Below are 12,531 nucleotides of genomic sequence, written 5' to 3'. Positions count from 1 at the left end.
AGGATGAGGAAGGGCAAATGCTCGCCCTGCAAGACTCCTCCACCACCTGGCTTTCTTTTGAGTAGAGGGGCTGGGCAGAGATGGAGGAGGACAGAATTAATATTAATATCTATCAGCGGCCCAAAGAAGTGTAGCCTATTTTAGTTTTGGTCCCTCCCTATTGCCAAGTTGTTCAGGTCTATCATAGATGCAATTGTACACTGTATCAGAAGAATGCTGTTCTCAAGAGTACTGTATACAGTGGTACCTCGGGATACGAATTACCCAGCTTACGAATTTTTCGGGATACGAATAAATCCCATAGGGATTTATTGTTTCGGGTTACGAACGTTTTTTCGGGTTACGAAAAAACGCCGGCGCTGTTTTAAATGGAGCCGCGGTAGAGCCGCGGCTTTTTTTCCCATTAGCGCCTATGGCAATTCGGGTTACGAAGGTTTTTCGGGTTACGAAATTAGCCGCGGAACGAATTAATTTCGTAACCCGAGGGAGCACTGTACTCTCATGTATAAGTCTAGAAATTTTAGTCAAAAAATTAACCCACAAAACCTAAGTCAACTAATCCACGGGTCAATATAAGTACTGTACATTACATTAGCTCTTATTTAAAAAAGGAACCATGCCCTAGTGAAAAGCAAGAGCATAATTTATCTTTAAAGCGCTGGCACTCCTCCTCCCCATTCTCCTATCCATCCAGCCTTATGGAGAGAACAAACAGTCAGGCCTGCTAGAATTGTGTAGGTTCTTTGACATTGTTTTCCTTGCCTTCTTCCTTTAGCTCCTTTGTTATGTGATCCAATATTTTACCTCGTTCAAATGGCCCCCCCAAACCTGCCCTCGACTTATACATGAGGTCAACTTATAGTCGGGTATGTGCAAGATTTAATAAAGTGGTTTCCTTTCCCCGCCAAGCAAAAACATTTTTATTTAAGCAAGTTTTTAATTCTTAAGCAAGGAAGGCTCTTAATACAGACGCACACTTTATCGGTATTTATTTATTTATTTATTTGGTATGCTTTTTTATTCAGCTTTATACTTTTTTAATGTGGCAGTTTTTTTAAAGACTGGTTTTAAAACTTTTCCTAAATGTTTTTAATTGGTTGTTATGGGGGAGGCCACCTTGGGCCCTCAGCCTGGGAGAAAGCCAGCATGCAAATAAAATTAGAAATTAATGAACAATCTCAGAATATTTTAGTCTTTATTGATTTTTATTATTATTTTTACTCTTATTATACTTATTGTTTTATTTTATGTATAGGCTGAGGGAAGCATTTAGTTTGGCCCATTGACAGGGATTTTAAGTCATACAAGTCCTCCTGCTGGACACAATCATTTTAATATTTTTAATAAATAAAACAATATAAATATAAATAAAAGATAATAAATAATAAAAGATAAATTATATATATATATGTATAAAACATCTATTGTATATATATATATATATATATATAAAATATAATATTTATATTTTATCTTATATTATCTTTTATTAATTAAAAATATTTTATTTAAAAATTTTAAAAAAGATAATACATATTACATATATATATATATATTATAATATATATATAGGTTTATAGAATTAATACATAAATTTAAAATATTATTTTAATAAATAAAATATAAATATCATATATATCATATATATATATAAATTATATACATAGATGAAATAATATGTACAGTATATATATATATATATATGTAGATATATATATGTGTGTGTGTATAATTTTATTATGTATTCTCTATTTTATTTATATTGTTTTATTTATTAAAAATATTTTATTTTATTTTATTTTTAAAGGAGAAATGACTGTGTTCAGGAAAAGGTTTGTGAGGCTTAAAATTCCTGTCAAGGGGCCGAACTCAGCGTTTCCCTCAGACCCTTCTCCACACATTAACAGAGAAAATGGCAAGAGAGCGCGGGCTCGCGAATTAGCGAGTGCGCGCGCACACACTTTCGCGCGCGCCAGGCGACAGAGAGAGGACCAAAGCACGAAACTTCCAGAGAGCACCTCTCTCTCTCACCCTGCCTGCCGCCAAAAAGAAGTGGGCGCGCGGCCGTTCCCTCTCGCACCCCGCGGCACGTGACCCTGTTTTGAGGAGGCGGTCGCCCCGCCCCTCTGCGAGGGAGGAGGGAAAAAGGGAGGGAGTAGCGCGTAAGAGAAGAAAGGACAGCCGAAAGCAAGCGAGCGATGCGTGTTTGTATTTCCCCGCCCCTTATCCCCCACGTGACCTCCCCCTCCCTGGAACGTGGCGATGTGTAATCACGTGACCCCCGTACGCCGAGGAGGGAGGGTAGGCGCGGGGGCGCGCATGCGCGTGCGTTTCTGTGCGTGTGGTTTCTGTGTGTCTGTGTTTCTCGGCGGCGGCGCGCGCGCTGCGTACGCGACGGATCTGGCTGCGAAGATGGCGGACGAGGAGGCCGAGCAGGAGAGCAACAGCAGCGGCAGCAGCAGCGTCGGCCTGGCCTTGTCTCTGCCGCGCTTGACCGAGCGGCTGCGGTCGCTGGAGGCGAGGCTGAGGGAGAGCGGCGATCCGGCCGCGGCGGAGGAGGCGGCCACCGAATACTGCCAGCAGCTCTGCCAGGTCAGGAGGGGCCTGGAGGAGGTGGCGGTGGTCGTGGCCCGCTTCCCTCTCTTCCTTTGGGGCCATTGGGCAGCCCTTGCGCAGCCCTCCTCCTCCTCCGCCTCCTCCTCCTGTCGCCCCGGAGGCTCGCGCTCGCTTCGCCCTTTGTTGTGGTTCCTCTGCTGCCGCCTCGCCTCAGGAGGGGCCTTTGTCTCCTGATGGCGGCCAGCCTCTCTGTCCCCGACCCAGCAGCAGCACTAAGGAGGAGGAGGAGGGATTGGTTACTCCCGATGGGGAGAAGGAGGGGGTTCAGGAGCCCTGGAGATGGAGGAGGAGGAGGAGGGCTCCCTGGCCCCGTGCCCCTGTGGCTGTGCCATCCCCTGCGCCCCCTCCCCTCTGGCCTACATGGCTGGCCAGAGCAAGAGACTGATGTGTTTATACATAACACAACATCCATTCCTGCACGCAGAGGCCTTCCTAGTGTTTCCGTACAGAGCTGGAAGAGGCCCTAAGCACCATCCAGTCCAACCCCCTTCTGCCATGCAGGGAGACACAGTCAAAACACTGCCTGAGCATACAGAAGCATAGATTCATAGAAGAGGTCACAAAGAACCATCTACTCCAACAATACAAAATGGAGGGAAGTCATAGAATGCTAGAGTTGGAGGAGGCCACAAGGGACACCCAGTCCAACCCCCTTCTGCCATGCAGGGAGACACCATCAAAACACAGAGAGCCATGTGCATAGAATCATAGAATTAGAAGAGATTGCAAACTACTCTACTCCAACCTTACAAAATGGGGTGGGGGGGATGTCAGAGTATCATAGTGTTGGAAGGGACCACAAGGACCATTCAGTCCAGCCCCTTCCTGCCATGCAGGGACTCATAATCAAAACACTCACATATAGAAGCATACAGTCTTATAACTAGAATAAGGTTACAAAGAACCATCTACTCCAACCTTACAAAGTGGGGGAAGGGAGTCATAGAATCATCGAGTTGGAAGAGACCTTAAGGACCATCCAGTCCAACCCCATTCTGCCATCCAGGAACTCACAATCAAAGCATCCCTGACAGATGGCCATCCAGCCTCTGTTTAAAGACCTCCCAGGAAGGAGTGTGTTCCACTGTCAGGAAGTTCCTCCTAATGTTGAGGAAGCAGATGAAGGGAGGGGAAGGACTTCCACAAGGACTCCTTTCATAAACCCCTTCACCAACATCAGTCTGGCTGCAATCCTTATTGTTTTGGTTGTAGGTTGCCTGGAACCCTCCATAGAACAACTCTTGGTTGATTTATGAACTTCGCTGTTTCTTTCATTTTACGTTCTCTAAGGGGCAGATCAGACCTGAGAGCCAGCATGGTGTGGTGGTTTGAGTGTTGGACTGTAACTCTGGAGACCAGGGTTTGAATCCCCATTTGGCCATGGAAACCCACCGGGTGGCTTTGGGCAAGTCACATTCTCTCAGTCTCAGGGGATGGCAGTGGCAAACCCCCTCTGAACAAATCTTGCCAAGAAAATCCTAACATACGTTCACCTTAAGGTTGCCATAAGTCAGAAATGACTAGTAGCCACACAACAACAACAACAAAGAGAGCTGCTTGTGATGTCTAGAGTGCTTTCTCAGCATATATGTATTCTACTGCTCTTTCCACCAGTTCAGATGTGTGGATTTAGGCATGGGCATTTCATTTGTGCATGGGAGCCAGCAAGGTGTAGTGGTTTGAGCACTGGACTAGGATTCTGGGGACCAGGGTTCGGATGCCAGTTAAGGCATGTAGTCCCACTGGGGGACCTTGGGCAAATCACACTCTCTCAGCCCCAGAGGACAGCAATGACAAACCCCCTCTGAAGACACTTGCCAAGAAAACCCCATGACAGGATTGCTTTAGGGTCGCCATAGATTTGAAATGAACTGAAGGCACATACACAATTTCAGCCTCCAATCATAACTCATTCAAGAGTTTTAACTGTTTACTTATGTGCTAAATCAGTTTGCAGAGCTGTCATAAAGAAGATGTTTGTAAAGAAAGTGTTAGAAAAAACTAGTCACAGTTTCTTCAGCACCTATTTCTCTGACAAGTCATACAAATGTAAGTAAGGTTTATGATCACATTTATTGCTGAAGGCAATATGAAAATTATGTTAAATAATTTAAATAAAAAAAATCAGCAAGACCCTTACAGAGAAAATTGGCATAAACCTGGTAGCTGAATCTGGCAATTTCAATTTTATAGCCATAAACTCTCTAGGTGTTTGTGAAAGATGAATAGCCTGCTACTCTGCAAAAATTGTAGAATGGCATCAAACTGTTATCCAGTTCTGTCTTATGCTTTGTTGTTATTTTTTGTTAAATGCCCTCGAATTGAATCAACACATGGCGACCATGCGGGTGAGACACCTCTAAGACCCCTGTCTTCCACTGCTCTGCTTAAGACTTGCAGATGCATCCCCATCACCTCCTGATTGAGTCTGTTGATCTGGCATGTCGTCTCCTCTCTTTCTACTACACTATGCCTTTCCCAGCATTTTCTCTTTTGTAACGAGTCATACTTGCTCATGATATGGCCAAAATACGACAGCCTCAGTTTAGTCATCTTGGCTTCCAGGGAGAGTACAGGCTTGATCTGTTCAAGGACCCATTTGTTTGTTTGCTTTGGATGTCAGACCTTCTTTCTCCTCTCCTTCCCACTCGGGCCCTCCGTTCTGGTAGTCAACGTCACCTGTCTGAGCCCAGGATTTTCTCTGACCCATCGCGGATTCACCCCTTTTCACTTGCTGCCCCTCACTCCTGGAACCTTCTTCCCCCGCGAGACACAAGGGCCATCACTTCTTTAACCAGCTTCAAAACAGCGTTGAAGACCATCCTGTTCAGAGAACCATTCCCAGGCATTGCGTGATTATAATTTGCTATTTGATGTTCTTTTTTGTTGCCTGTTTTATTGAACCATTTCCTGTATTGCTATGTATTTTATGTGTATTATCCTATTATTTCTTAGATTGTACGCCATAGGCAGGTTTATTCTTATATATTTATTGTTTTTATGTACAGTGCTGTGCAAATCTACAGCGCTATATATAATAATAATAATAATAATAATAATGATGATGATGATGATGTCCACAGTATCCTCGGCTCCCTTCTCCAGCATCACATCTCAAATGAGTTTATTTTCTTTTTATCTGTTTTCTTCACTGTCCAGCTTTCATATCCATACATATTGATGAATACAATCACTTGGATGATTCTACCTTTAGCACTCAGTTGTATATCTTTGCTCTTTAAGATCTTGTCTAGTTCTTTTATGGCTGGCCTTCCCATTCCTAGTCTTTTTCTTGACTGCTGTTTCTGTTCTGATCAGTGTTTGATTCAAGGGATGTGAGTTCTTTTAACTATTTCCATTTCCTCATGCGTTGAATGTATGTAGGTCCTCTGTGGTCATTATTTTTGTTTTCTTTCTGTTCAGCAATAAGGATGCCTTTGCACTTTCTTTCTTGACCCTCCTTAGTAATTGTTCCAAATCTATGGTGTTTCTTGCTAGTAATATGGTGTCATCCACACATCTTACATTTATGATGTTCTTTTCTCCTGTCTTCACTACTTCTCCTTCTAAGTCTAACCCTACTCTTCATATAATATTTTCTGCATACAAGTTGAACAAATAGTGTGACAACATTCATGCTCAACCCCTTTTGCCAATTGGGAACCATTGTTTCCAAATAGTCTACATTAAACCCTCTTGTCCTGAGTACAGACTCTTCATGAGAACTATCAGATGTATTGGCACTGCCATATTTTTAAGAGTGTTCCATAGCTTTTCATGATGTAGTCAAAGGCTTTGCTATAATTTATAAAACACACACTGGCTTTCTTTTGGAATTTCTTAGTGTGGTCTATTATGCCTCGTGTTTGTATTGTGGTCCCTAGTTCCTCTACCTTTCCTGAAACCTGCTTGCACTTCTGGCATTTCTTCCTACAATGGAGTCTATACTGTAGATCTGTGTGCAAAATTAATGCTATGATTCTATAGTTGCTGCAATCTTTTGTTTCTCCTTTTTTGTGGGTGGTTTATTAAAAAAATAACACATATCCCATCACATTAACATCACCTTAACATCATATGACAAAACCTAATCATACAACATAAAAAGACTACAACATATATTACATACTACAGAAAAGACTCACAACAAATACAAAATGTAGTGGTTGGGATGTATATTGATCATTTCTAGTCTATTAGCCAGCGTTTTGTTTTCCACATTTCTTGGCATATTTTAGTTAATCCTGAAGTTGATTCTGTATGTGTGAATTATAGCAGTTCAGAAACAATGAGGAAAACCAGTGTGATGCTTCAAGCTGTAGATTTGTGGGAAAGGTCAAATAAGAGGTAGATAAAACTCTATGGCTGAATTATTGCTGTGTGCCTTTGCATCGTTTCCAACTATGGTAGCCATAATAGAAAGTGATCATGAGGTTGTCTTCACAAGATTTGTTCAGAGGAGGTTTGCCATTGTCTTCTACCAAAGCTGAGAGTATGCAACTTGCTGAAAGTCATCCAGTGGGCTTCCACTGCTGAACAATGCTGGTCTCCAGACTTGTAGTCTAACGCTCAGACCACCGCACCACTTTGGACAAGATGCCATGCCCCAACTAAAGGACTCAGGTTGAAATGAACAGGATTGAAATGAATCACCATTTATGTACACCCATTAATTTCAGTGTGTCTGCAATAAAGAGGATTAACACTGGATTTAGCCCTACAATTTAGTATGATCAGTTCTATAGTATGATTTCATAATAAATAGAACAGAAATAGTTTTTTATCCAAGAGACAGTCTTTATTTAAAATGTTGATGCCTGCATTTTAAAATGTCATACAAAAATTGTTCTTTTAAAAGAGAATTTGAATGCATGTATATGCATATAGTTTTGTATATTTTGTAGTTTTGTCCAATAGCAACTGTTTTGTTGGTGGAAAAACAAGTAATTGGAACTCATTTAATTCAGACCTTAAATATTTGTACTGGAAACATTAATTGTTTTAAATAAGGATAAAATTGCATGTTTGAAATAGCAATATTACTTTTTTGATTCTGTTAAAAAAGAATATATTGATGCTTGATTTCACTTTTTTCTATCCTGATTTTATTGAAAATGGAACTTGTAAATGCAAAAAGTTTTGTTTTAGTAGAGTACTGTGGGTTATTTAACTGGGTGATACTGGGCTGTGGCATTGGGCACTGTGCCATATTGGTGGATTTTAGTAGAATGAAGATAACAAGTGCTGTATCAACCATAGTAAAATATTGTAACTTAAGTACAACTACTGGAGTGGTTGTATAAAAGAAGAAATTCCTCCAGTTACATGTACAGGTTGAGTCTCTTATCCAAAAAGTTTGGGACCAGGGTTTGGATTTGGATTTTTTTTTTAATTTGGATTTTGTAATATTGGCATATTCATAATAAGGTATATTGGAAATGGGGCCCAAGCCTAAACACGAAATTCATTTATGATTCATATATACCTTATACGCAGTATCCCTTATCCAAAATTCTATAATACTCCAAAATTATGGCTAAGGAATACTCAATCTGTATAGTCATAGGTTTTAAAAACGCATTTCCTAAAATCCTAGAAAGTCAATTTCATTAGGAGCTGTGTTCAGATTATCACAGCTCAGTTTCATAAACAGATATAACAGGATGTTTCACTCATCCATGCACACAGTCCCTTTGCACTACCCTTGATGCCATAAGCCAGGGGCCGGGTTGCTATCCCTCAGACAACTGGGGGCGAAGCCAAAAAATAAATAATTAAATAATTTTTTAAATAAAAATAAACCGGGACAAATGTAGGACAACATTTTCAAATGGAGGGCACTTTTTAAATAAAAAATGGAGGACAATGCGAAAAAATTTTGCTGATTTTAAAAAATTTTAAGATAAATGCATGTTTCTGAGGCTTCTATAGACAATTCCCCACCATGCCCCCATGCGAGACGCAAAGGCCCCGGCGCAGGCACCGAGCGGGGCCGGTCCCAAGGCTCCCGGGCCCGCATCCGCCCGCAGGCCGCAGATTGCCTACCCCTGCCATAAGCAAACAAGCCAGAAGGCTGTTAATTATAGAGGAGAAACAGACCGTCATGAAAAGCCAGCTTCCAGACGTCTTGGAGGTGTGGCATACAGACGATGCATGACCCCAAGACACCCAGAAGCCAGCTTCAAGATGGGCAGCCGCCCACATGTGGTCCAGCTTCTGGGCGCTCTGGCAGTGCAGCGTTTACATGCCGTACATTGCCCGAGCACTTTAAAGCTGGCTTCCCGCTGTGGCAAGGTGGAAAAGCTGACTTTTGTCAGTGCAAAAAGGAGTGGCTCTTTGCCGCTCCTTTTTGGGCAGTTTCAAAGCAGATTGGAGCCACGGCTTGCTGTTGCTGCAGCCACAATCCACTTTCAGAAGGGGCGGCTTGTTTCACCCCATAGTTTCTCATTTCTGGCAAATACAGAATTGTGGATACCAGTTTCAGGTCAAGCCAGGCTATTAAAACAGCTTTGAACTATGGTTTAATACTGTGCCTCCATCTGCAGATGGTAAGCACTTTCCTAATCTAGACATAAGAAACCATGGTTAGATGCTTTCTGGTTTAATTGGTTGCGTAACATTGTGAGATTTTCGTAGATAAACTGATTCAGATTGGATAGTACTGAGTTAGATAGTCCAACATTCTAATGTGATATTAGGTAGCTTTCTATTTCTAAAGATGTTTAGAAATAGAAAGTTCCATTGTAATTCAGAGTGCAAACATGTTTTCACTTTGTTATTTTTTCTAACTTAATATCTGATTTCTTTCATACCTAGGATAGTGGGAGCCATTTCAAGATAACCATTGTTTACCTTAAGGTAAACACATAGCACTGACTTACTGCAAATTGAGAGCCAAGTTTGCATAGTTCTCCTTACCTCTTCAAAGCAACATCTGACCATCATCTGCCCTTTCTACCATTAACTATCATTTTGCATTGCACATGTAGAAACATAAACAGTAATTAATACGAGTGGTATTGTATTCTCAATCTTTATTTTGCATCATTGTGCCTTTAATACAAAACCATGAACTGGAGTGTTCTCCTGGTCCAAGGTAACTGGACATTGTGACAAGACTCCCCCTGTACACTTAAAAGAAGCAAAGAGCAATGCCACAGGAGATGCCTGTGGAGAAAAAACACAGGTAAGCTGGCCCTCTGGTACTTACCTAAGTAAGATCCAACATTAAAGTAAGTGGCAGTAATATAAAACCCATCTTTGTCCTTGGAGATTGTGTAGAACAGTGGTTTCAAACCTTTTCCATGCCCCCACAGCCCTAGGATATATTTGGTTAATGTTCACACTCCCTACAAAACCAGTATCACATTTGAAGATGAGGAAGTTTAATTTCTAATTTTTAAACCGCAAATTGAACCACATACTATACTACAAATGAACAAATTGAACTGAAAAAGAAGCTTTTAACTTAGTGGATAAAATGTCAATCTAAATTGAACAATTAGATTCTAATTTATTCAGAAAAATCTAAACTATTGTAATCGTAAAATCCTCTCCTTTTGATTAAATGAACAATGGGACTATCTATCCAATACAACCACCTACTATCACTTCTCAAGGCACGCTGGGAGCTGGCTGGGTGATTCATGACTTGTCACTCAAGAACACAAACTACTCTTTGTCACAGCCCCTGAAAGTCCATCTTGCACCCCTTGGGAATTCCTGGTGTAGAGGATAAGTACTGTTGAATTGGAAAATTAGTTTTATTTTTGCTAACAGAAATGTTGGAAATTCAGATGAATAAAGTTATGGTGAGGCAACATTTATAAAATGGGTTCTTCTTGGTCATATATTTTAACAAATGAAAATGGTGAGCATGTGCACATTGTATAAGACAGGACACTAGCACTCGTACATTTGAGTTAAGAGTCCTAAACCACATGTGTAGCTCCATTTAAAAACTATTTGGAGGTCTTATGACATATACTGCTGACAAGTCTCCAGAACCTTACTTGTATGGGTTAGCCATAAGGAATTAAAACTTGCAGAGATCCTGAAACTATGGAGAAACCCGTTTTCAGGAAGGAGGAGTTGAAATTCTGAATAAAATTAAAATAAATGCTTTACTTATTTTTCATATGAAACCCATTTTTTTGTTTTAGCACCATAAAATACCTCATAACTTATTTAGCATAGTGTGTGTGTGTGTGTGTGTGTACACATCCACCCACCCACCCTCGCCTTCAAATTGCCTGTTGACTAATGGCAACCCCATGAATTTAATAGAATTTTCTTAGGCAAGGGATACTCAGAGGTGGTTTCACTGTTCCTACCTCTGAAATATAGTCTACAGTACGTGGTATTCAACAGTGGTGGTCTCCCATCCAAGTACTGATCAGTGCTAACCGTGTTTAGCTTTTAAAATCAAACAGGATCTGGTGTCTTTAGAGTATTTAGGTCCATGTGCTACTTGACATAATAATAAAATTTAAAAATATAGAAGTCTTGGTTTTCTAAAGGCAATTGTGATTACAAACATCCCCCATTTTTTGACAGCTTGTTTTTGAACACTTTGCTCTTTCGACCATTTTAAATTAAACCCAGAATCCGTATAGTCTATGTGTGGTCCACTCATTTGACTACGTGTTGCATTAATAGTTCTGGTTATACAGTGATTTAAAGGGACAAAAGAGTGGAGGTTAATTCTTTGTTTCAAATGGATTGGGAAGGCTGGGTTTTTACTTTTGAGGTGGTAGTTAACGCTTGTTTGGCTGAGGCAATTATGGACTGGGCAAGAGAGGCATTACTAATAGGCTTTGATTTTTCCTGAAGAAATATTGAGACTCCTCTGGCCGAATGGGGGAGGGATGCTGTTTGAATCTATTTGTTCTCTTTCCATGCAAGGAAGCGTTTTGGCTAGGAAGCAGCATAGGCTGAAGAGAACAGTTAAGGGAAAGTAGAAGGGTGTGCACAGGCTTGATGAGCACAGCTGGACTGGTGATGAGCAGCCCACCTTTGGATGGCTGGGGGAGAAGAAGCACCTAGCACCTCACCACCATTGCTGCTGAACAGCAGGAAACAGAGTCCAGACAGCGTTGCTGGGTCTGAGATGTTAGTGCCCAGGCTACCGATAGGCTTTTCAAGGAGGAAGAGGTGGTTTTGACTCAGCTTGCTGCACCGAATGAAGCCAAGCTGAAACTGCCGCTGCCACCTCAGAGAGCCTACAGCCAGCCCAGGCAGTTATATCACGCAGCTAGCACCGCTGTCTAGATTCTGCTTCCCTCCACTCAGCGGCAATGACAATGAGGCATTGGTTCATCTTCTTCAGATGATATAAATATACTTCAAATGGTACCCTTCTCCAGTTCAATTCAGGTGTCCCTGTTTATTTGACAGATTAGAAACCAGAGCACTGTTGGTTCCTCATTTCAACCATTTAAACTTTTTGACATTCCATTAGTCCCTAACCTATCAAATAAGCAGGGGCTTTCTGAATATCGTATACTAAAGGGAGAATTGCATACTATTGCACTCTCTGCTATCTAAGCATATGTCTTTGTTTTCCCATCTGAGAAATATAGGGAAAAAATGAAAACAAGCCACAAAATTTTAATTAAAAAAATTAAAATGTATTATTTAGATAGAAACAGTATTTTATATGATCACAGTCTTATAGGCGGGGTACAGACCGCCCAAAAACAGCAGTCTGCTGGTGCCTTGTTTTGCTATATGAGGGAGCCGCAGTGGACAAACCGCATGGCTCCCTCACGCTGCAAAAAGAACCCAAAAAAAAGCTGGTTCTTTGTCCGGTGCATTTGTGATGCTTGAGTGCACCAATGGCGCACTTGCAATGTCACAAGTGGGTCGTGACATGTGGACGCTAAGCGTCAGTCGCGTCAAAATGGCGACACCCAT

The 12,531-nt window shown here is 41.3% G+C and overlaps 1 protein-coding gene across 1 annotated transcript in view; it reads left to right on the top strand.

Annotated features, from left to right (window-relative positions):
* Window positions 1-2,333: 2,333 nt before the first annotated feature.
* Window positions 2,334-12,531, top strand: part of LOC121917367 (zinc finger protein 292-like) — a 49,151-nt gene continuing 38,953 nt past the window's right edge. The window contains exon 1 of the mRNA XM_042443278.1: window positions 2,334-2,592. Within this exon, the coding sequence (XP_042299212.1) occupies window positions 2,413-2,592 (180 nt within the window). The 5' untranslated portion in view covers window positions 2,334-2,412. The remainder of the gene's footprint in view (window positions 2,593-12,531) is intronic.

The sequence above is a fragment of the Sceloporus undulatus genome, unplaced genomic scaffold (assembly GCF_019175285.1).
Source record: "Sceloporus undulatus isolate JIND9_A2432 ecotype Alabama unplaced genomic scaffold, SceUnd_v1.1 scaffold_16, whole genome shotgun sequence".
NCBI classification, from domain to species: Eukaryota; Metazoa; Chordata; class Lepidosauria; order Squamata; family Phrynosomatidae; genus Sceloporus; species Sceloporus undulatus.
This window is presented reverse-complemented; position numbering and strand designations above follow the sequence as displayed.